This window comes from Schistocerca gregaria, chromosome 4 (assembly GCF_023897955.1).
Source record: "Schistocerca gregaria isolate iqSchGreg1 chromosome 4, iqSchGreg1.2, whole genome shotgun sequence".
NCBI lineage: Eukaryota > Metazoa > Arthropoda > Insecta > Orthoptera > Acrididae > Schistocerca > Schistocerca gregaria.
This window is the reverse complement of record NC_064923.1, coordinates 630,505,147-630,528,809: the sequence shown is the minus strand read 5'-3', so window position 1 is coordinate 630,528,809 and position 23,663 is coordinate 630,505,147. Positions and strand designations below refer to the sequence as shown.

At 42.3% G+C, this 23,663-nt stretch overlaps 1 protein-coding gene across 1 annotated transcript in view; it reads left to right on the top strand.

The window, feature by feature from the left end:
- The window catches only part of LOC126267844 (uncharacterized), a 1,288,882-nt gene that overhangs the window by 751,251 nt on the left and 513,968 nt on the right, over positions 1–23,663 (top strand). Inside the window, exon 2 of the mRNA XM_049973152.1 lies at positions 3,538–3,909. Within this exon, the coding sequence (XP_049829109.1) occupies positions 3,538–3,909 (372 nt within the window). The remainder of the gene's footprint in view (positions 1–3,537; positions 3,910–23,663) is intronic.

Genomic DNA, 23,663 nt, shown 5'->3' with positions numbered 1-23,663 from the left:
AACTAATTAAAATTGTTTGGGGTCCACAAATCTAATCGTAAAAATGCCAACTCGCACTCAGCCGAGGAAACATCGTGTAATGCAACCCACCAACGAAGGATATACTACGAAACGCTAGACCGAAATCTGTTCTTTGCATCAGTTACTCTAGTTACGCTACTACCTTCATACTACGTACACACACTGGTTACTAAAGTTGTCTGCAGTTGGCGCAGTAACCAAAGGGATAGTGCCACGTGTCGTGGCGAGTGTGCTAACCCGGTGCAAACGCTCTAATTTCGACACAATGATGGAGACAGCCTACATGAATACACGTGTTAGCTGTACCGCTTTTGTTTTCACCATCAACATTCATGTAAAAGGCGCACGCAGGGAAAGCAGCAGCTGCCACTGTTACCATAATTAATTTGCACCACAAAATGACAGGCTGAAATCACCGATGACAGGTGGCTGGTTGTTTGCACGCAGCTCGTGGCAAGAGCGTAGGCGTGTTAGAACACGTCGTTAAACACTGTTTTGATAACGCTCAATGGGAACGAAAATATAAAAATGTCACGAATTAATATGTTTCTGAAATGAGATAGGATAGATTATTTACCTCGCTTTACGGAAAAATGAACGAGACCAATAATATTTATAGCCTAACACTAACGGTTGAATAACAAAAATCGTTAAATTCTTAAAGCGACAGACGACGTTTCTACTTACACTCCGGCGATGATTTGGATCGACGACAGATGTTGTATAACTGCCTAGATTATTTCCGTGGATGACAAGCATATTTAAGATGCCCAGAAAAGGAACTGATGCACATCAAACGAAAGGCCGTCCGCAGCTATCAATTTGTGCTTCATCGTTTTAGCGTGCAGCATTGTTGCCAATACATGTTTCAGAACGGAAGCAACGTATACGAACAGGTAGCACTCGAAGACGATGCAATGTTCTTCGTAAGCACTGACCGAGAAGAATTATAGAAAGGAAATGTAATCCTGCGGCACATAAACTTGAAAGATGATGTCGAACTGTCAATGTGTCGTTAGCGCCTCAATAAATTACGTACCTCCTGCTGAAAGGGAACCTAGAAACAAATACGAAAATAAATTTAAATGTAACAATCAGATGAAGCGTACAACGAGATGTCTAGAGATATCCCTGGACGGGCATCATAATTTAGCGCACCACAGGGAAAGCGGGTGCGTAAAATACAAACGCAGTGCCCAAGATTAGAAAGATCGAAAACATGTATACTCTCCTTAACTGGAAAACAGGACACATCATCAGCTTATTATAGCATACGTGCAAGCATCACTGAGGAACGAATGCAACTGGAGCATTTGAGTGATTCTGTAGTCACACATACAGGGATGAAAAGAAGTCAACTGAAACCGGAACATAATGACCAAAATTATTTTCAAGAGGATTCAGTGTGTTAGTCCAAGTGATTCTGAAAAAAATTGATTATAAAAAGTTGCAGTGGAATGTGGAATCGAATCGAATCTACTCGTATTATCACAGTAGAAACGCCCTACGTCTAATGAATCCAGCAGGCAATGGCTGTTGACCGGGGTAGTTTGCGGACGGGTCCAGCAGAGGAAAGAAATTTGTGCAGATTAGATGTACCCTAGGGATTAAACAGAAGTGTACTGATTTTGCTCATAGAATCTCTAGTTATTAATAACAGTATCAGTTGTTAAGTATTTGGTTTTTCTTCTTCCCTTTCCTGGCGTTTGTCTGCTATTATCTTCACGGAGTTGGCGCATTAATTATAGAATTTGGCAATGTTAGTGGTGGAGGGTGGCCGGATACTCGATCCAAGAACGATTTTGAGACGTGTTCCATACTTCAGAGCTTTGGAAACAGCTTAGTAGTTATCATGATTTAAAAAATATATATATATTTCACTGAGAAAAAAAATATTTGACGTCAATAGTGATGGCTCTTCAAAGTATTATAAGGAGTAGACGTCTCGAAATTAATGCGTTATATACTGAGGTGACAAAAGTCTTGAGATACCTCCTAATATCGTGTCGGACCTCCTCTGGCCCGTTCTTGTGCTGCGACTCTGGATATTATGGATTCAACAAGTCGATGAAAGTCCCCTGCAGAAATATTACGCCATGCTGCCTCTACAGCCGCCTATGACTGCGAAAATGTTGCCGGCTTAGGACGGTATGTGTTAACTGATATTTCAGTTGTGTTCCATAAATGTTCGATGCCGTTTCTGTCGTGCGATCCAGGTGGCAAAATCTTTCTCTCGAACTGTCCAAAATGTTGTTCTAACCAATCGCGAACAATTCTGTCTCAGTGACAATTCTATTATTGTTTTGAAACAACAAATAAAAGTAGAGCAATTGCACGCGAAAGGCAAAGGTCCCGAGTTCGAGTCTCGGCACACAGTTTTAATCTGCCAGGAAGTTCCATATCAGAGTACACTCCGCTGCAGAGCGAAAATCTCATTCTGGAAACAAGCCCACAAATTTCTGGAAATGGTTTCCAAGTAGCCGCAAATAACCATTTCTCGTTGGACCAGAGGACCCAGGCATTCCGTGTTAACACTGTCCTCACTATTATTTAGGCACCACCAGCTTGCACAGAGCCTGTTGTCGGGGCGATGGCTTCATGGGGTCTCCACCAAAATCGAACCCTACCATCTTCTCTTACCAACTGCCGTCGGGATTATCCCGCCCAGTCTCTGTTTTTCAGTCGTCTGGAAAGGCACTGTGGCTGATGTCGTGCTGTTAGCAACGGCACTTGCGTCGATCATCTGCTGCCACAGCCCATTAACGTCAACTTCCACGCACTACCATAACAGATAGTTTCATCGCATGTTTCACATTGATTTCCGCTGTAATTTTTCGCGGTGCTGCTTGTCTGGTAGCACTGACAGCTTCACGCTAACACCGCCACTCTCGGTCGTTAATTGAAGCCCGTCGGTCACTGTCACTGTCCGAAGTGAGAGGTAATGCATGAAATTTGGTATTTTCGGAACCCTCTTGACACCGTAGATCTCTGACCGAACTGGAATGTCCCATGCGTCTAGCTCCAACTGCTTTTTCGCGTTCAAATGGCTCTGAGCACTATGGGACTTAACATCTAAGGTCATCAGTCCCTAGAACTTAGAACTACTTAAACCTAACTAACCTAATGACATCAAACACATTCATGCCCGAGGCAGGATTCGAACCTGCGACCGTAGCAGTCGCGCGGTTCCGAACTGAAGCGCCTAGAACCGCTCGGCCAACCCGGCCGGATTCCGCGTTCGAAGTCTGTTGATTCCCATCGTGCGATCATAATCACTATGAAAATAGTTTCACATGAATCGCTTGTGTACAAATGACAACTCCATGTTTTACCTTGTTACTTGATACAATCGCCATCTGTATATGTGCGTATCGCTAACCCAAACTTAAGTCACCTCAGTGTAAATTAGATATCATATTCTACGCAGCCGTCTGGCGAAAATGTTGCCACTTCTCATTTAACTGTTTCGGCACCCGCCGATCACTGCAGCTGGAGCCCTTTGTTTTATCTGTGCAGGCGCAGCGGGGGTGCAGATAACCGACCTGAAGGTGCCGGCCGCAGTCCGGAACGGTTCGTCGTCGGCGGTGCTCGACTGCGAGTACTCGCTCAAGCCGGAGGACCAGGACAACAACTCGGGCCTGGTGGTCAAGTGGTTCTTCAACAACAGTCCGGAGGCCGTGTACCAGTGGATCCCCGACCAGAAGCCGCAGGACCTGGGCGCCCTCAAAGGGCGGCTCAACCTCGGCTACCTGGCGTCGGACAACAAGTACACCAAGCACCGCGCCCTCAGCATCTCCAACCCCACCACAGACCTCACCGGCGACTACCGCTGCTCCGTGTCCACCTTCAAGGATGAGGACTTCATGAACAAGAAGATGGTCGTCTTCGGTAAGTGCAGTTGTTCTACTTATTGTTTTCTGACATAAATTCGAAGCTGTTGAGCTTGTGTTCCTTCCTGTTACGGTGGCGGACTTCCCTTTTCGGAATGGGCCTCAATTACCTGGTTAATATCTACAGATTTGCTCCGTGCTCTAGGACGACGGAAAATTTAACTGATCCAGGAAATATTCTAGGGTCTAACTGACCGAGTGTAATCCTTAACGGCTAAGATCTGTTAATCTGCTAAGTATTTGTCTTACTCTTCCGGTCTAGGTTACTAACTAAAAGGTCATAAACAATTCCATCAAGTAATTACTGTATAACGGGTGTACTTTTAGAGCGCACATTTTCGTTAAAAAGGTCGATGTATTATAGTTTAATTTACTATTTGGCGCAGTCAAACTGCACAATCTAACTGTCATTCAGCATCCTTACTAACCCAACGACCTTCCGATAAGTAACCACAACCAATATCTGTTAACAGTCAAGTGTTCAGTTAGCTTTTAGTGATTACATTTGTTTGTTTAAATATTATACAGTTCTTTATTTTTCAGCAAGTTATCATTCAAGCAAATGCTGTATAGTTCGTCATGTGGTTTGCGACGTGTAACAAATGTAGACTAACGAAACTCCTAGGACAATCCGTCAAATCAGATAGCGGTGATCAAGTTCCCTTCATTCTATCTTCTACCATACCGAAACTCACCAAGATATGAGTGCACTATTGAACACTTTACTAAACATCTTGAGAGTATTTACTTATTTGCTGCTACCATTTTTAATTGGCTTGCCACCTAGTTACTAAGACAGGTCGTATTTTCATAACATGAAGTTGTATACGCACAGAGTGTGGAACTTACTTGATATTTCTTATTAGTATTAGGGATTAACAATATTGCACTTTTAAATACTTATATTCTTAATAGTAATTAAAAAATAAAGATCTTAAAATTAACGATTTATGAACAAATGATAGAAATTGAGGAAGACGGAAAGACGTTTTGACATACTATTACTTTATGACATAACATAAATTCGAAAAATTTTCTAAAATAACAATAATGTTGCGTTTAAGAAAGATGAATAAAAGATAATAGTTAGTAGATTTGTGTCAGAGGTCCCGCCACACAGCTATCTCGGTTGTGAGAGCTCGGCAAATCATCCGGCCTGTCACATTCTGGACAGCATTTAAATTGTGTCTCTATCTTTCATTTCATAATTTATATGCACAGACATGTGTTGCATTACTCTTATATTACATCATTACATCGTTTTCGTCGAAGAAATTATTTTACCTAAGCGTAATAAACAATTATTATCATTTAAATTAAGTTATTACTCAAAACGTTTCAATTTTTAGAGTGCGTCCATCGTGGATGAAAACCAAGCTTTCTCGCTAATCAGTTCGCGCAATCAATTCATCGTCTCCACAACGTAATTCCAAGCTCTTTATGATTGTCTGAGACAAATAGTGCACAGTAACAGTTGTTGTTTCGCTTCATTAATTAGGTTCTTCTTCTGCTCGACTAATCATAAGACTTTAAATAATTTCAGTGCCCTGCCTGATTATGAGTTTGAAGAAAGACAAACAAACTTTAAATAACAACATATTTCCGTGTCGGAAGGAATGAAATAAAAGCATTTTTCCCTACGTAAATATTGACTCAGTTGCTAAATGTCTTCCATTTAGTGCAAGAATAGACTTCACCACTGCATGACATCGTACACATGCACGTAGGCACGGTGATCAGTTGTTCCTACCTGTTGGTTTTATACAACCAGAAATGCCTTAAAATACCTCGCACTAAATTTTCAACTTTCATACTCTCACGCTCACTACTCGTAAATTATTAATCCTGCAGAAAACTGAATAGTCCTTTTTGTAGGAAATTTAATGTAGTGGAATTTTAACTGAGAACGTTTCCGCTAGACGCGGAAGTTTACTTCATCCTGCAGAAAACTGAATAATCCTTTTTGTAGGAAATTTAATGTAGTTGAATTTTAACTCAGAACGTTTCCGCTAGACGCGGAAGTTTACTTCATCCTGCAGAAAACTGAATAGTCCTTTTTGTAGGAAATTTAATGTAGTTGAATTTTAACTGAGAACGTTTCCGCTAGACGCGGAGGTTTACTTCATTAAATTTCCACAAAAAGGTCATATTCGTTGTTTCTTTAGAGCTAAAAGTTTGTCCATAGAGGGCGAGGGATATGAGAGATGGGTTGTGTTCGGAGGCGTTGTAGGTTACATAAAACCTAACGTTTGAGGCAGTTGAGTTACCCTGTGCATTTATTTACTGTTTTAAGATTCATTCTTCACACTCACTCTCCATTCACTCCTTCACAATGCATGATAAGAAGAAAAAACTGTTATTGTTAATCAAAATCAGCTCGAAACGAAAACCGTTCCAAGAACCGCCCTGATCTTCTTTGGTGTGCAGAACACACTCTTGATATTGTGATTTTTCAGTATTATGCTGACATTAGCAGATAAAGGTCCTGCATACTGTAGAAAGGCTACACTCCTGGTATTTTCTTCTTGTTCTTCTCCTTCAGTTTCAGGTCGTCTGGAGAGATATAGCGCTTTGCGGATGTTCCTTGTTGAGTATCCGTTGTCTGCTAACACTTGCTGTAAATGTTCTAACTCTGCTGCTAAGCTGTCTGAGTCGATCAGTGTTTTAGCACGGTGAACAAGTGTTCTCAGCACCCCATTCTTCTGTACCGGATGATGGCAGCTGTCATCCTGTAGATATAAGTCGATTGCAGAAAAACCGTTGTAAAAAAATACTTTCATAGAATAGCTGGGAGCTGCGTACTGAGCGGTTCGCCGTGGAACAAATTAATCGCGGTTAAGGCAGATGCCAGACTGAGATTCAATGTAAGAGTCCTCACTAAAGGTATTCCATCAAGAAAGGAGGTAACTTACAAGACACTCATTCGGCAAATCCTTTACTATTGAAATAAATGATTGTAGATTCGTCATAACTTGCATAGAAAAGTACCTTCTTTTTATTTCTTGATGTTGACTAATTTCGGACATCTGTGTCCATTCTCAAACCATCCGTGCTGTAAGTGTGACTCTTTAGAGTTCTCTAATATCTTTAGAGTTCTCTAATATCCGTCCAGTGTGGTGTAACTTTTTGTCGTTAATTCACCCATATACCGCTTTGATTACAGCAGGGGAAGTTTCTGTACACGGACTATCGCTGTATTTGTTAAAGTTTCAGCACGGATGGTTTGAAAATAGGCACAGGTGTCCGAAACAAGTCACCATCAAGAAATAAAAAAATATATACCTCTCAATACAGCTTATGACGTGTCTACAACCATTTATTTCAATTATAATACTAGTTGCAGAACTATATCTCACACACAGCATGCTGCAAATTCGTAAAATTGACTATATCTTGTCAGTCTGAGATCCTCACCAGACAGGCTTCATAGAGAAAATACAGAAGACGAGTAGCGCATTTCGTTGCAGGTTCATTTAGTACACTCGAGAGCGTTACGAACATGGTCGATCAAATCTACTGGCAGACTCTGCTAGAGAGGTGCTCTGCGTCTTGCTATGTTTTACTGTTAAAGTTCACAGAGCGTACGTTCCTGGAAGTGTTGATCAATGTATTACTTCCTCGTACGTATATCTCGCGAAAAAGTCATGAACATAAAATCGGAGTGCCCACTTAGCGGCTTACCGGCAATCGTTCTTCACGCGAACTATTCTCGACTGGTACAACGAAAGGGGGTGGAGGGGTGGAGTGGGAGGGGGGGGGGGGGAGACAGCCATTCACAAAGTACCATCCCTTACACAGCGTTATGTAGCTTAGGGAATACAGGGCGACAATTATTGAACTACGTGAAATAAAATCGCCATAACTTCTGAACGGTTTGCGTTAGGACGTTCAGAATTCACTGCTGGCCGCAGGCGCTGCATGGCTTGGTTTAGCGACGAAGCCCACTTTCATTTTGATGGGTTTGTCGATAAGCAAAAATTGGCGCATCTGGGGGACTGATATTCCGCATTTCGTGATCGAGAAGTCTCTTCACCCTCAACCGGTGACTGGTGTGCAGTGTCCAGTTACGGAATAATCGGTGCGACATTCTTTGTTGGCACAGTAACTACCGATCAGTACGTGAAGGTTTTGGTAGATGATCCCAACCCCATTATCTAAAGTGACTCTGATTTAGACAAGATGTGGTTCATGCGAGACTGAGCTCGACCCCATCGAAGCAGAAGAGTGTTTGATGACCTGAAGTGATTGGGGACCGCATTCTGGCTCTTGGGTACCAAGAGGCCACTGGCATGGGACTCGATTGCCCGCCATATTCTCCACATCTGAGCACACGCGATCCTTTTTCGAATTGACCATGATATTCGTATTATTTTCACCAAGTGGGAGCAGTAGGGTAACCACTATTTCAGGTGTTTTCTGTTGCTCGAATTACCGACAAGATGAACTGACAGTAGCCAAACATCGCAGACTTGTGCAGTGGTCTCGGATTTATTAGAAATTATTAGAGCTTGAGTTGAAAACTGAATGCACCGTATTATGGGGTTATAAAATATACGACTATTGGAGAGAATAATTTCCCTTTTCGCGATATATTCGTCGTGCTTGTGCCACACGAAAAATTGTTGTGACACATCGGAAGGAAAAGTTTGATTTGCGTTGTGCTTAGCGGTTAAAGATGGAAATACAACACAGAGACATTCGGCTGTACGCGAGCGTATCTGAATGGGTTAAACACTGAAGCACACATAAAAAGTTCAAAGAACGCCTTCAAACATGGTAGGAAAACATAGCATAGCACAAAAATGTCACTGTGTGAGCTAGATTACCACAAACCCTAATTCAAACAAACAGCTGTCAGATTTTGTTGCCCGACTGTTTCGTTTAGCGGCTTACGTTGTTTGATGTACGGTTACATAAACAAACGAATGTGAGACGTGCTTTGTTATCAATGTAATACAAACAGTTCCTGTCGCAATAGTGTATTATGTAACTGGTCAGAACGGAACAGAAGATGAAAGTAAATCTTCTGTGCTCATTTGCAGTATGTGAGTTAATGAAGTGGAAATGAAGCCACGTATTTTTGAAATATTCGGAAAAACAATCCCGCTTAAATGATCTGTGATTTTCAGTGCTTTAAACAATCGCGCTCATTTAGTTCTGAATAGCATTATTTTTAATACAAAACTCCTAACGGTTTTCCCCAAAAAACTGGGCAGCGGATGGCTGCAGGTCTCCCAAAAACGCAAGCCCCAATGTGCTGTGCGAATGAACTGCTGTTGACATTGAGAGGTTATGCGTGAGTGCTTTACGCTCAGGTAACCTCACGTTAAGAACATGATGCAAAATAAAATGTGACTGAAAAATCCATGAAAGCGTCAGACAGCTTACGAAGTTGTTGGCAGGCAGTGGACGTAAGTGCAGCAGACGTACAAGCTGAATGTATCGAAGACGCTCGCAACTCAAGAAAGTAGCCTATTTGTTGCTAACAGTCTTAATAACGGTAAAAGCGTAGTGAGATATGTATGCGCTGCCTCCTCAAGATGAGTACTAGTGTCTCGAAATTCGTTACAAACTAATTACAGTTGAGTCTGATATAAGACCAGCAATCTTCAGCCATTCTGATTGGTTGCGATAAATAAAAATAATCTGTATTTTCTCCATTAAGACCTTGGTTGAATATGGTGCATTGTACATGTTATCAATGTTTTACTGGGCCCTGTAATCCAACACAATTAGTTGCTGGAATCTGGATGTGGAACTTCCACTGTTTTGACTCCGAGAAGCGTCATTGACAGCATTCGCTTTGTAATGTTGTTTAGAATGACGGGTTTGGATCTGAGATCTAGTTAAGTCACCGTGTGTTAAGTCACCTCCTGTATTTTCCAAGAAGCGACATCTTTTAGGCTGTCAATGCTTCACCTCTGTGTCAACGTAGCCTCATTACTGACTGACAAAACTGATGCCTGCCTTTTTGAAAACATACGTACTATCACACGGACACTCAGGTCGACTCCTGTAGAAAATGCGGTTGCGAAACACCGTTGATATTGAAGCCCTTAGTTAAGGCTATGGGAAGGGCCGGTAGAAAGCAATTTTAGACGTATATGTGGGATGAACTCAGCGACTAAAAGCGGGCAATTATGCATGTAACATACTAATATGAGATTGTAGAATCCGAAAAATTACCTGCATGTGAGTTCATAGCTCGTCAAAATACTTTGGAACATTTGGACAATGAATTCGCTCGTTGGAAATATCATGATACGCTGCATTGTTATATCTTCGATTCTCAGCTGGCCATGAATGATGGATGTCGATCTGTTACCGAAGACACTGTATTTCGTTTTAGTTTGTTAATAGCAGTCGTAAAACGGTACGAATCTCTCACTGTACATAGCCGATGAGTTGTTCCACATCTCGAGCAGTGTACCCATTATTGCTTCTGACACCTGAGCGCACTGAACCACTTAACCACCGAAGACTGACTTTGCGGAAGACAGATGAAATAGAGTGGATGATGGAAATGTTTTGGATACGGCTGCTGATGGCTCCATGAGTTTTTCCAATCAACAACGAATAAATTTTCTTTTAAGTGTATCAATAGCATATTTAACGACTCAATATTAAAATTTTGCATCTTGGAAAGAATGTGTCTCCTAAATAGCTGGTGGTAATATACTGTAATACTAACAGGTTCTAGGCTGAGAACTCTCAGATAAGGAACTAATGGTCTGATATTAATATTTGGTTTATAATTGACTCAAACATGTTGCAGCAACAACAATGTGACCAGTGCCAGTCTGTGGTCTGTTGAAGGCACAGTCGTCTAATATCAAAATGGACAGCCCAACTTGTTTCTACTGCGGTTTCAAGGACCAACGACAACACGAACATCATACGACATAAACGATGAGGGTATGTGTTGTGCAAATTCCATCGGATATTAATACTGAAGTGGGTTGATGGACTGTCATTTTGAAACTACTTGCTGTATGGAACAAGAGGTGGAGCCGACCTCGTGTGATCTCTAGGTGATGTGCATAACTCAAACTGTATGGCAGAAAATACGGTTTTCTTATTTTATTTTATTAAAAGACAGTTCACACGTTAGTGAAGAATTGCTGATGGTAATCTGAGACAGAGTTTCATCACTTCAGACACAAGTAGGTCGTTAGTTGACACACGTTCGAACGAAGCATCAGTGAACAACACAATGTCTAGGAAGCTCGGTGCTCTAAATGGCCTGTTTAAGGCCAAAGCGACAAAGCGACGGCTTGGGGTACCAAGATGAGAGGACACCAAAGCGCAAAGTTTGTATACAATTTCTATCTTAATAAGCAGCGTTAACTAACACTGGTGGAAGCGTGATATAATAAAGGTAAAAGTTCGAGCAAGCCGAAGGCAATCAAGCCATTCGCAAAATAATTGCGAGAGTGTGGTTACAAGTTGCCACTGTATCAAATGTTGTCCTATTTGGAACTGGAGCCCAACTGTATAGGGACTTAATAGAACAGTTAATATTTCGAATACATCTGCTATATCTTAGAACAATATTTCATACTAGAAGTATGGTAGGTCGTAACGACACATGTGCAAGTATGTCGCAAATGGCTCGTTTTAGGACCCATGTGTAATGGAACGTTCTTGCTTCTGTTATCGAATACTTTCAAACGTGTGAAATTTTCTTTCATTTGTCTGCAACTTTGTACATATATTAAAAAAATTTCTGTAATAATGTTTATAGATGAATCCACACATATTATAAAAATGTGTGTTTGTATGTATGGGTGCATGTATGTATGTTCCGCACCTCCTCCTAAACGACGTAAACGATTTCAACCCACTGCTGATTTTCCAATACTACTTTCTGTTAAGAAGTTTTGTTTTGTTTCTTATATCTGCGTTGATACATATTTTATGTAACTAAGTCTCTCGATAGTTCTTCTTGTTTTTTAAACAATATACTGTTGAAATATTTTTGTAGAAACTAAACAAATTTATTCACTCAATGTTTGTGTAAATTAGCAAAACACAGGCTTTTCGTTTAACAAATTTACACCCTTACAGATTCTACCACTGCCTGCTTACAGAATTGCGAGAACCAGTGCTAAATGAAACATACGGAAATATTCTTCAGCCCAAAATGTATCAGTCCAATAAGGAAAGCTAAGGAGTAGATTAATGATTGCACATTATGCGTAGCAGATCAGTGCTGGACTGGCACGTGTCCTGTGCTGTTCATAGTTGATTTAAAATCCTTAGAGTCTAAACTTTATTCCTGTCAGTTAATAAAATAGCTAACACTTCAAATTCACAATGTTAATGGTTGCCAGAAACTTCTCTTCCTTGCTAACTACCTTGGTTATAATTTACTGTGTATATTAGTTGGGTATGTGATGAGTCAGGCTGGACGCAGTGGGCCAGGCTGGCGATGAGATGTTCACATCGACCGCCAGGGGACTGCGTCCAGGCTTTTCAGGGGAAAATGTGAGGTACGGTGACTGCCTAGAGTAGGTGCCGACTAGCGACACAACCTCTCGCGGTGCTTGCGTCTGTACGTCGCATCTTCGCCGTTTTTCACACAACGCGCCCTGTGCGTTAAGGATCAGGCCTACCTTGACAGAAATCATTTATGTAGCATGGTAAACAACTGCAATAGTGGGACGTCTCAGTTTTTACAAACAGAGCCATGTGGCCAAAAACCATTTCGACGTTACCTTGTTTTATGCCAAAAAGTGACCGTGTGGAAATGCTATATGAAGGGCAGTGAGTGATAGATAAGGATTTCAGTACTCTGTGAGAAGTGCCTGGGCTGTAATGTGAAAATTAATTTTTTTCTCTTTCCAAAGTTAAGCGTCGACTTAATGTCGGAGTATTACGAGGAGTGCATAATCTCTAGACTAAAATGTTGTAAGAGTGCTCCTTATTGGCTAATCTGAGAAAGTGTATAATGGGTGAAGTCAAGGTCCCAGTTCTTGAGAAGTGCGGAGGCGGACGTAACATGTTTAGCTGAGTAGTGGGAAAGTAACTCAAAATCGTTTAACAACTGCTTGCTTGGATGTGTAACAATTTGTTAATGTTATATAGGTTTTGTAAGGAGGGAGATACGTGTCTTGCTAGCAAAAATATCACTGGCCAGCGTTTTGCAGAGAAGTTGGCTACGAAAACGACAAGCATATCCCCTTCAAGCGCTGCTCCATCGTCAACCCTAAGAGGAAATATCGACAGTGCTCCTCGATGCTTAAAAACTTACATTGCACCAAAGCATAACAGAACTAGTGACTGGAAAGGCTAGGAGGAAGGGCGCGTGACATACTACTAAACAACTATTTATTGCAATTCTAAATACAGCAAACATTTTTAAATCGCAAGATCATCAGTGACGGAAATCTTTAATACAATCTTGGACGCTATAAACGATAAAGACACTAATAATTACGCACAGCTGATTGCAACACTTTGGTCAGTTGAACGTATAACTGAAAGAGCTAGACGCCACAACTACACTACTGGCCGCCAAAATTGCTACACCCAGAAGAAATGCAGATGATAAACGGGTATTCATTGGACAAATATATTGTACTAGAACTGCCATGTGATTACATTTTCACGCACAGTGCATCATGGGTAGTGACTGGAGTATTGTGAACAACGAGTTGCTCGGCCACCATTGACCAGACGTTTTCAGTTGGAGAGCGATCTGGAGAATGTGCTGGCCAGGACAGCAGTCGAACATTTTCTGTATCCAGAAAGGCCCGTACACGACCTGCAACATGCAGTCGTGCATTATCCTGCTGAAATGTAGGGTTTCGCTGTGATCGAATGAAGGGTAGAGCCACGGGTCGTTACACATCTGAAATGTAACGTCCATTGTTCAAAGTGCCGTCAGTGCGAACAAGAGGTGACCGAGACGTCTAACTATTGGCACCCCACACCATCACGCCGGGTGTTACGCCGGTATGGAGATGACGAGTACACACTTCCAATGTGCGTTCACCGCGATGTCGCCAAACACGGTTGCGACCATCATTATGCTGTAAACAGAACCCGGATTCATCCGAAAAAATGACATTTTACCATTCGTGCACCCAGGTTCGGCGTTGAGTACACTATCGCAGGCGCTCGTGTCTGTGATGCACCGTCAAGGGTAATCGCAGCCATGGTCTCCGAGCTGATAGTCCGTGCTGCTGAAAACGTCGTCGAACTCTTCGTGCAGATGGTTGTTGTCTTGCAAACGTCTCCAACTGTTGACTCAGCGATCGAGACGTGGCTGCACGATCCGTTACAGCCATTTGGATAAGATGCCTGTCATCTCGAATACTAGTGATACGAGGCCGTTGGGATCCATCACGGAGTTTCGTATTACCCTCCTGAACCCACCGATGCCATATTCTGCTAACAGTCATTGGATCTCGACCAAGGAGAGCAGCAACGTCGTGATATGATAAACCGCAATCGCGATAGGCTACAATTCAACCTTTATCAAAGTCGGAAACGTGATGGCACGCATTTCTCTTCCTTACACGAGGCATCACAACAGTGCTTCTACAGGCAATGCCGGTCAACAGCTGTTTGTGTCCGGCCGGGGTGGCCGTGCGGTTATAGGCGCTACAGTCTGGAACCGCAGGACCGCTACGGTCGCAGGTTACAATCCGGGCATGGATGTGTGTGATGTCCTTAGGTTAGTTAGGTTTAAGAAGTTCTAAGTTCTAGGGGACTGATGACCTCAGAAGTTAAGTCCCATAGTGCTCAAAGCCATTTGAACCATTTGATGTGTGTGTATGAGAAATCGGTTGGAAACATTCCTCATGTCAGCACGTTGTAGATGTCGCCACCGGCGCCAACCTTGTGTGAATGCTCTGAAAAGCTAATCATTTGCATATATAGCATCTTCTTCCTGTCGGTTGAATTTCGCCACTGTTGTACGTCATCTTCGTGGTGTATCAATTTTAATGGCCAGTAGTGTAGTAAGCAGATAAATGATTTTGAGAATGCACCAGCTTAAATCACGAAAAAGTTTTACACTCCATTCATGCACAAGGCTGCCAGAAAAGTTTTATACTCAAGTTAGCCCACACTACCTGTCTGTTTACCAAAAGGAACAAATGTGCTTGCATCAAATAGCACCGGTACAATAACGAGACCCAGCTCCAGCTAAAGTACATCAGCCAAGTCATTCAGCAGCGCCCAACAGGTTCCACTACCAGCAAGAAGTCTTTCTTAACCACTTGTATAAATACAAAGTTCAACGGCAGTGGTACGGACACCTGTACCGACCAAAATGTTAACGTGACGGTGCGGCGAGCGGCGTGCTCCAGGAAGGCGAGCCGACTCATCGACCCTCGCAGACGACAACTGGATCACAGGAGACGTCGCGATGTGGCCGACAAAGGACCGTCTGCCAGCAGACGGCGCCGCAGCTAGTACCGACGAGACGGCGCTGGAATTCAAGTCGCCGCAACTCTCGACTACTTAATGTAGGCACGTCATTGAGGCACAAGAACTGATGGACTGGTAGAGTGGAGAAAGACCATTAGTCGCTAGACAACGCGCTATACGAGATATGGAGGAGAGCACTTCGTCTGGCGACTTTGTTTGGGGACCCATTAGAGCTGTGGTGTCACGGTCAGTGGAAGATCACAGTGGCCGCTATGCCAGTCAGCAATATCAGACGCATGAGCAGTTTCTCATTCTTTGGGAGAATCCGGACCACTGTGGATTTATCTTCCCAATGATTCACTTGTACATTACGGTTTGGTCCCATCCAACCATAGTGCGTGTCGGGATATTCACGTGTTAGTTTAGTGCAGCTGCATGCCAATAACTGTTAATTATCTTATTCTCTGTATTATTTGTGATCGAACAAAACCTGTAATAATTTGCCATTCATGAATGTCAGCGGGGAACTTCGTAGTAAACAGATATTAACATGGACCACTATTTCACTTCGTAGCTAAATGAACATGCTGTTTGTTATCTTTTCTGGGACAGAACACCCCTGTCCTTTCAGCTTATCCATTGGTCATCCGACAACGCCCTTTTCATTACGAGCGTATGAATCCACGGGGAGCTTTTTATCGGCCAGTGTCACGAGGTTCATTCTGGCATCCACAGGGGTACGTCGGAGGCTCAGCGGCTACCTCACACACGAACAGGCCTGTTTAAGGAATAGTTCTTCCCCACACGTTAGTGGGACACTAACGATAATATTTGGTACAATGGGAAGTAGCACCTCTCACGCATTGAACAGCAGCTTATAGAGTACAGATGTAGATGCAAACGTATATATGTATCATAATTTACAGCGAAAACTAACACTCGTCAAAGTATACGATAACAGAAACAAAGACTTTTCTGCAAACATGGATCCACACTCCATCCGTGTGCGAGATAATTAAGAATTTACATTTATGAGCCATCACTGACTTCAGTAAAAATTATTTTCCTAATTGGCGCAATTTGTTTGAAATGTTAGTTTTTTGATTAAGCAATCTTCTAATTGGGTTCAAATTCATCCATGATCTGCTTAAACAAGAAACACTATTTTAGTACGTAACATTTTACAGTGTACTGCGCACTTGCCCTGTACCTGTTGGAGGACGTGTCCCACGTGCCGTCTTCAAGTTCAGATGCAATACTGCGTTCATCTCTGCACTGAGTTACCAATTATTTCAAGTACCCTCCCCGCCACATGTTCCCCACATCTCATAGAACTCAAAAGTCTGCTTTCTCAGTTCGTCGTTCGTCAACATTATCATAGAGAGAGCTATGTAATTCCGTTTTGGCAGGACTTCACAACAATGCAGATCTTTAAGGGCAAGTGATCCGGAGGCAAATAAAAAGGCTCTGCTCATTCTATCAATTGTGGACAATTTTGACGCGTTAGATATCGCATTACATTTGCAGCAAAATGTTTCGGTGCTCCATCAAGCAAGTATCACATTCGCCAACCAGGAGCTATTGGTACGATTTTACCATAACTTGATGGGAATAATTATAAAGTATGTATATATGTGTATTTGTGTGTGTATGTGTGTGTGTGTGTGTGTGTGTGTGTGTGTGTGGTGTCTATTGTTCGGACAAGTACGAAAGAACAGACACAATTTTTTGACCGAGCAGCCATTACGAATTAAACTACAAAAGAATTAGAAACGTTGACTGCAAGCAGGCATTGACTGAAATCAATGAGAAATGTTAAAGATTTTTGCCGGACCGGTATTCGAACCCGGGTCTCCTGCTTACTAGATAGAAGCTCTAACCACTGAGACATCCACATACAGATGTCACTTCAGATGCACAGACTACCATAGCGCATCTCCAGTCAGATCCAAATTCTCAACTCATCCACACACAAGAAATGTAGTGCCTCTTGCCCATTACCATTATTAGTCGCGGCATTTCGCCGATACACATGCAACTGCAAAGACCACTATATCCGGATGACTCAGTGGTCAGAGCATCTACCTAGTATGCAGGAGAACTGGGCTCGAATCCCGATCCAGCAAGAAATTTCAACTTTCCCACTGATTTACACCAATGCCCTGTCGCTCTCAATCTTTGTAATTCCTTTGTGTCTTAATCGTAAAGTTTACATTTCAAATACTTCTGTACTACATAGTTCAGTGCCTCACACTGAAATCACGGGCGGCTTGTAACCACACATACGCAGTTTTCACGCAGGCCTCTCATTGGGGGGCCCGTGTCACCTGATGTATTTTCTTTCTTAAAATACTTTAGCCAGTTCAGTTCGTAAGTGACCTACGTGTTAATAAACCAAAGTGTGTACAGAAGTGGTTACAGTAAATTGCCCTAGTTAAAATTCACTCTTGTATAAATGATCATTGACCTATGAGAGTGCTATTATAATGCAGTCTTACCCTTTCATGAACAATTTAACACAGGAATCACTTACTTCGCACAGCAGTTAAATTTGGCGTGAAAATGTTTGGTTCAGTCTAATTATGTCGCTTCCTAACAAAAGAACTGTTATTCGACCTTGGTAAAGTTCAATTTTTGTTTCCTCATACACAAAATGTGAGCAGTGAGCATGCTTGGCTGGTAATTTTCTACGAAAGAACTTGAAAGTAATGAACAATAGAAAACACTGCATGAAACTATGTACAGAATTTGCTCCGAACATCTCCACAGAATTCACCTTCTGGAATCTATAAGAATCCTATCAAAAACACTGCTAGCAATCTTAAATTGACTGAATGAATGCACTGCACGCAAAACATTTTCGTCGAACCAACGCTCACCACAGCGAATGGAGGTAAGAAAACCTAGCACAGCTGAGACCAGTGAGCCAAGGCTATCATACGAAAATTTCTCTGAACACGTGTAAAACAGTGAGAAGTTGATAATTATAGCAGGTAACAGGCAACTTTTAAAATTTCGCTATTAAGGGAGTTTGCAAGCCACATGCGGTGTTATTAAATAAGCCTAGTTTCTCTACCTGAATCTCTAAAACCAATGAAAGTAAGAACCTAACATTTTTACCGATATTTTATACTTGTTACTCATGTCCACTCAAGCAAAATTAAAAGATAAGGTACCAAAGAATTAGAGATATAATTTTTCAAAACTTTGGTCAATTTTATGGTGAATATTTGTACACGTAAGCCCCTAGATTCATACCTACTCAAACCATTAACACGATTGTGCTTCAGTATGTACAATAAGCTATAATAAAACTGGTCGTAAAGTTACGTGTAGCAATTACAAGTAGTTGTTGGTATATAGCTACATAAAGTGTAAAAACTGTCATTTTTATAAAATCACTTTTAAAGTTTAAAACGATAAAAATTCATTATTTTGTATATTAACACTCAAAAGCTCAACATCACCTTCTTTGCTTTCCACCTTCCCTAAAGCTTCGTCTTTGAAGTTGCCTCGGCAGTTTTCAACTTGTCTAATAATTTCAACGTTTTTACAGTATGACAGCCTGGGGTGATGATTCGACGGCTGGAACTCTTATTCTCCCAATATATCCGTTATTAAACATTAACACAGCACCAGTAACTCCCCATTTCGACTGTCTAACAACTAACGTATATTGTAGCGCTCTTATCCAGGTAACATGATTGAAAGACTCGTTGGGATTCTGAGTCCGCCCATGAACACACTTTCGGAGGAGGTGTGGATGATCTAGGTTCCTATAAATTCGCTTGGTGGCCTCCTTAACAGCTGCAGGAATAGAGTTGTTGTGTTCATAATACATTCCAGAATCTTCACGCTTCCAGAATTTACATTATGATTCAGGTCCAGATGGACAAAGTGACTGTATCGGTTTTTTGTCAGTTGAGAGTTTGTGAAATTATGAAGTCAATACTGCTTACTTCATACATTCTAAATCACTTCCGTTATTGCTGATGGCCATTTCGTAATACTACTGAGGCTGATCTGTTCCATGTTTTCATAGGGACGTTATAGGCTTCAGAATGTCATATACAGAGATGCATGTCCGACATTAGGTAGTTTCGGAGATACGCAAGTTGTTGTTTGTTGTGGTCTTCAGTCCTGAGACTGGTTTGATGCAGCTCTCTATGCTACTCTATCCTGTGCAAGCTTCTTCATCTCACAGTACCTACTGCAACCTACATCCTTCTGAATCTGCTTAGTGTATTCATCTCTTGGTCTCCCTCTACGATTTTTACCCTCCACGCTGCCCTCCAATACTAAATTGGTGATCCCTTGATACCTCAGAACATGTCCTACCAACCGATCCCTTCTTCTGGTCAAGTTGTGCCACAAACTTCTCTTCTCCCCAATCCTATTCAATACTTCCTCATTAGTTATGTGATCTACAGCATTCTTCTCTAGCACCACATTTCGAAAGCTTCTATTCTCTTCTTGTCCAAACTATTTATCGTCCATGTTTCGCTTCCATACATGGCAACACTCCATATAAATACTTTCAGAAATAACTTCCTCACACTTAAATCAATACTCTATGTAAACAAATTTCTCTTCTTCAGAAACGCTTTCCTTGTCATTGCCAGTCTACATTTTATATCCTCTATACTTCGACCATCATCAGTTATTTTGCTCCCCAAATAGCAAAACTCCTTTACTACTTTAAGTGTCTCATTTCCTAATCTAATTCCCTCAGCATCACCCGACTTTATTCGACTACATTCCATTATCATCGTTTTGCTTTTGTTGATGTTTATCTTATATCCTCCTTTCAAGACACTGTCTATTCCATTCAACTGCTCTTCCAAGTCCTTTGCTGCCTCTGGCAGAATTACAATGTCATCGGCGAACCTCAAAGTTTTTATTTCTTCTCCATGGACTTTAATACCTACTCGGAAATTTTGTTTTGTTTCCTTTACTGCTTGCTCAATATACAGATTGAATTACATCGGCGATAGGCTACAGCCCTGTCTCACTCCCTTCCCAACCACTGCCTCCCTTTCGTGCCCCTCGACACTTATAACTGCCATCTGGTTTCTGTACAAATTGTAAATAGCCTTTCGCTCCCTGTATTTTACCCCTGCCACCTTTAGAATTTGAAAGAGAGTATTCCCGTCAACATTGTCATACGCAAGTAGTATAGTAAAATTAAAAATAAAATACTTTTATAGCAATAAAATACTTCTAAACTTAACGCAAAGATAGCTTCATTTTTACCATTTTGTTCGGGAAGAGTGAAGAATATTGTAGAGCTTGTTGTGTAAGGTGCCAAAATTTTGACTGTTTTTGCCTGAAGACTCCCCTTGTAAGTAGGCTGTTTAGGTTTTTATGCTGGTAACGCCACGCAGCGCTCTGTATGAAAATCATTGACTGTGCTGTGTGTAGTCTATGGTTGGTTTGCATTTTTGTAATACGCTATTGTAGTGTTGGGCAGTTGGCTGTTAACAGCACGTAGCGTTGCGCAGTGGGAGGTGAGCCGCCAGCAGTGGTGGATGTGGGGAGAGAGAAATGACGGAGTTTCGGGAGCGGATGATCTGGACGTGTGTCCATCAGAGAGAGTAAATTTGTGATACTGGATGTCATGAACTGATATATATATATTATGACTTTCGAACACTGTTAAGGTAAATACATTGTTTGTTCTTTATAAAAATCTTTCATTTGCTAACTATGCCTATCAGTAGTTAGTGACTTCTGTAGTTTGAATCTTTTATTTAGCTGGCAGTATTGGCGCTCGCTGTATTGCAGTAGTTCGAATAACCAACATTTTTGTGAGGTAAGTTATTCATGAAATGTATAGGTTATTGTTAGTCAGGGCTGTTTTTTTTTTAGGGATTTTTGTAAGTCAGATTGCTTTAAGCTAAGAATATTGTGTGTCAGTTTAGTGTTGATCCGAATAAGTAAAGAGCGAAAGGACATTTGACACTTAATAACAGTACACCCAGTAGATATCAGAGTAGTCAGGTAATGATCGTCTCGCCGTCAACATAATTTTGAATTGAATGTCTGTTTGGGGGGGGGGGGGGGGAGGGCATGCGGGTTTCCGATGCGGAAGGGGGGGGGGGCTTGGGGTGGTGAGAGGAGGAGGAGTAGGTGGGTGTAGCCTACATACAACAATGTGCCGGAAGCCACGTGATAGCTTGTACGGCCTGATCTCCACCTCAGCGGAGCTCCCACACGCCGCCTCCCGCAGCCGAAGCCACTCGCTGGCAGCAGGTGGGCCCAGCCCTAGGCCCTAGGCGCCATGCTCCTCGTGGCGGCCGCTAATGGCCGCCCCGCAGGGCTCAACTTGGACGGAGGTGCGGCCGCCACGAGGAGCCGCGGCCACGACCGCGACCGCGGCCGTGACCACCGGCCACGTCTTAGCGGAACTTGCTCATCCAGCGGTCACACACACTTGAGAGGCGGACCCTCAGGCTTGCCGCACGGCTTCCTGAAAGCGTAAACTCCTTCTACAAGGCAGCACTCCACTCGATACCTTATTTCACGGTGGGCTTTTACGTTTAGATGACTCTCACACCATTTCCGACACCCATTTTTGCTTCAAATTACCCATGTGCAACATCGAAACGTTTGAAACCTTCGAGGTGGTTGAAGAAGATTTAGACTAGGCCCAAAACCCGAAGTTTTCCCTTAACGATTGAGCCACCCAGGCCATCTGACGGTGTGTGTCGGAAAGCGCTTTGTGTTCCAGTTTAACTTCCCTCTTTTCCATTCTCATGCGGTTCACGAGAAGGACGATTGCCCGTAAACCATCGTGTGAGCTACAATCTAATTTCATCTTCATGATCTTCTCACTAGTTATACATAGAAGGAAGCCATATATTGGTTGGTTCTTTTATGAATGTGAGCCAGCCGCGGTGGTCTCGCGGTTCTAGGCGCGCAGTCGGGAACCGTGCGACTGCTACGGTCGCAGGTTCGAATCCTGCCTCGGGCATGGATGTGTGTGATGTCCTTAGGTTAGTTAGGTTTAAGTAGTTCTAAGTTCTAGGGGACTGATGACCACAGCAGTTGAGTCCCATAGTGCTCAGAGCCATTTGAACCATTTTTTTATGAATGTACGCTTCATTTGACAGTAGTCCAGAACGTGATGCGGAGTTCCCGTCTTGCAGCGTCTGTCACAGGAGTTGCCCGACAATCTCCGTGACGCTTTCGTACCTTGTAACTAACCTGTTTCTACGGGTTATTACGTTAAGAGTGGGAATGTAAATCCTTATTGATTGTGAAATTAACGTGAGAAGACTATGGTCGCCACCGACTCTAACCATACAACTAATCAAAGGTTTGGCCGAGTCGGAAAATAAATTAATTGGATCACAGACCAAAAACTCATAAAAATACGTACGTCATGATATCGCTCATAGGGGATGCGATGTAATTAATAGTATTTCCCGTGCACTGTCCACGGGAATCAACCATTTAAAATAAAATAGGGCATGCATGAACACTGTGCAGAAGATCAGCTCCCAGCAACACACCTGAAAATAAGACTTAATCTAAGGCATTTGTTTTAAAATAAAAGGGGAAACCAATCACTGGATCTGTGCGTAAGAAAACGCGCTGGATGTGCTAACGGGAAAGCTGTGAGGTGAGTGGCTTAGATGCAAGAGAAAATTGTGTATAAAATCATTTATTCCTAAGATATCAATGTGAGGCATGTACACAATTCCTGACAACATAATTCCTAAAACATGAAAGAAAAGCATCGATACATACACCGTCATAATCTACACCTAAAATCATTGGTGTGAATCATTCATGCAGCTGCTCTTGCCTGATAACTGATCGCAATAACTCGTGAAACGGTACACGTTTCGCAGTAAACCCGCGTGCCCACGTGGTTTGTGGAGACGCCATTTCTAGGTGTCGTGGCCAAGTTGCAACAATATCACATCACACAATCATTAACAGCCAAAATTCTTTAGGACAAACATGAGACCGGACAGTTAGTGATGACGGCAGCCCAACAAACTCTAATGTTCAACCACGTGATCGGCTCCCCACGGACGAAAGATACATAAAGCAAGGAAAATTTACGAGAAGGCAAAGTTATTGATTTTTAGGAAAATAAAAGCCTATACCAGGCACAGCTGAAGGCAAACAGAGATTCATACAGGGGCGAGTGCTCACTCTTATCGACACCTTTGTGTGGCGCTCTTCCGGCGGATCCAAGTCTGCTGTAGAAATTTTCTAAAAGAAAAATCTGCCAGAATTTTGCATTCCCTACAGCGACAAGGCAAAGAAATCTTTCAGAGCTGAAAAGCGAGACCAAAAGCTAACAGCTATCCTCCCGCCAAGTAACGTCGCGCCACGCGGTCAGTCTAACTCGCCCTTCTT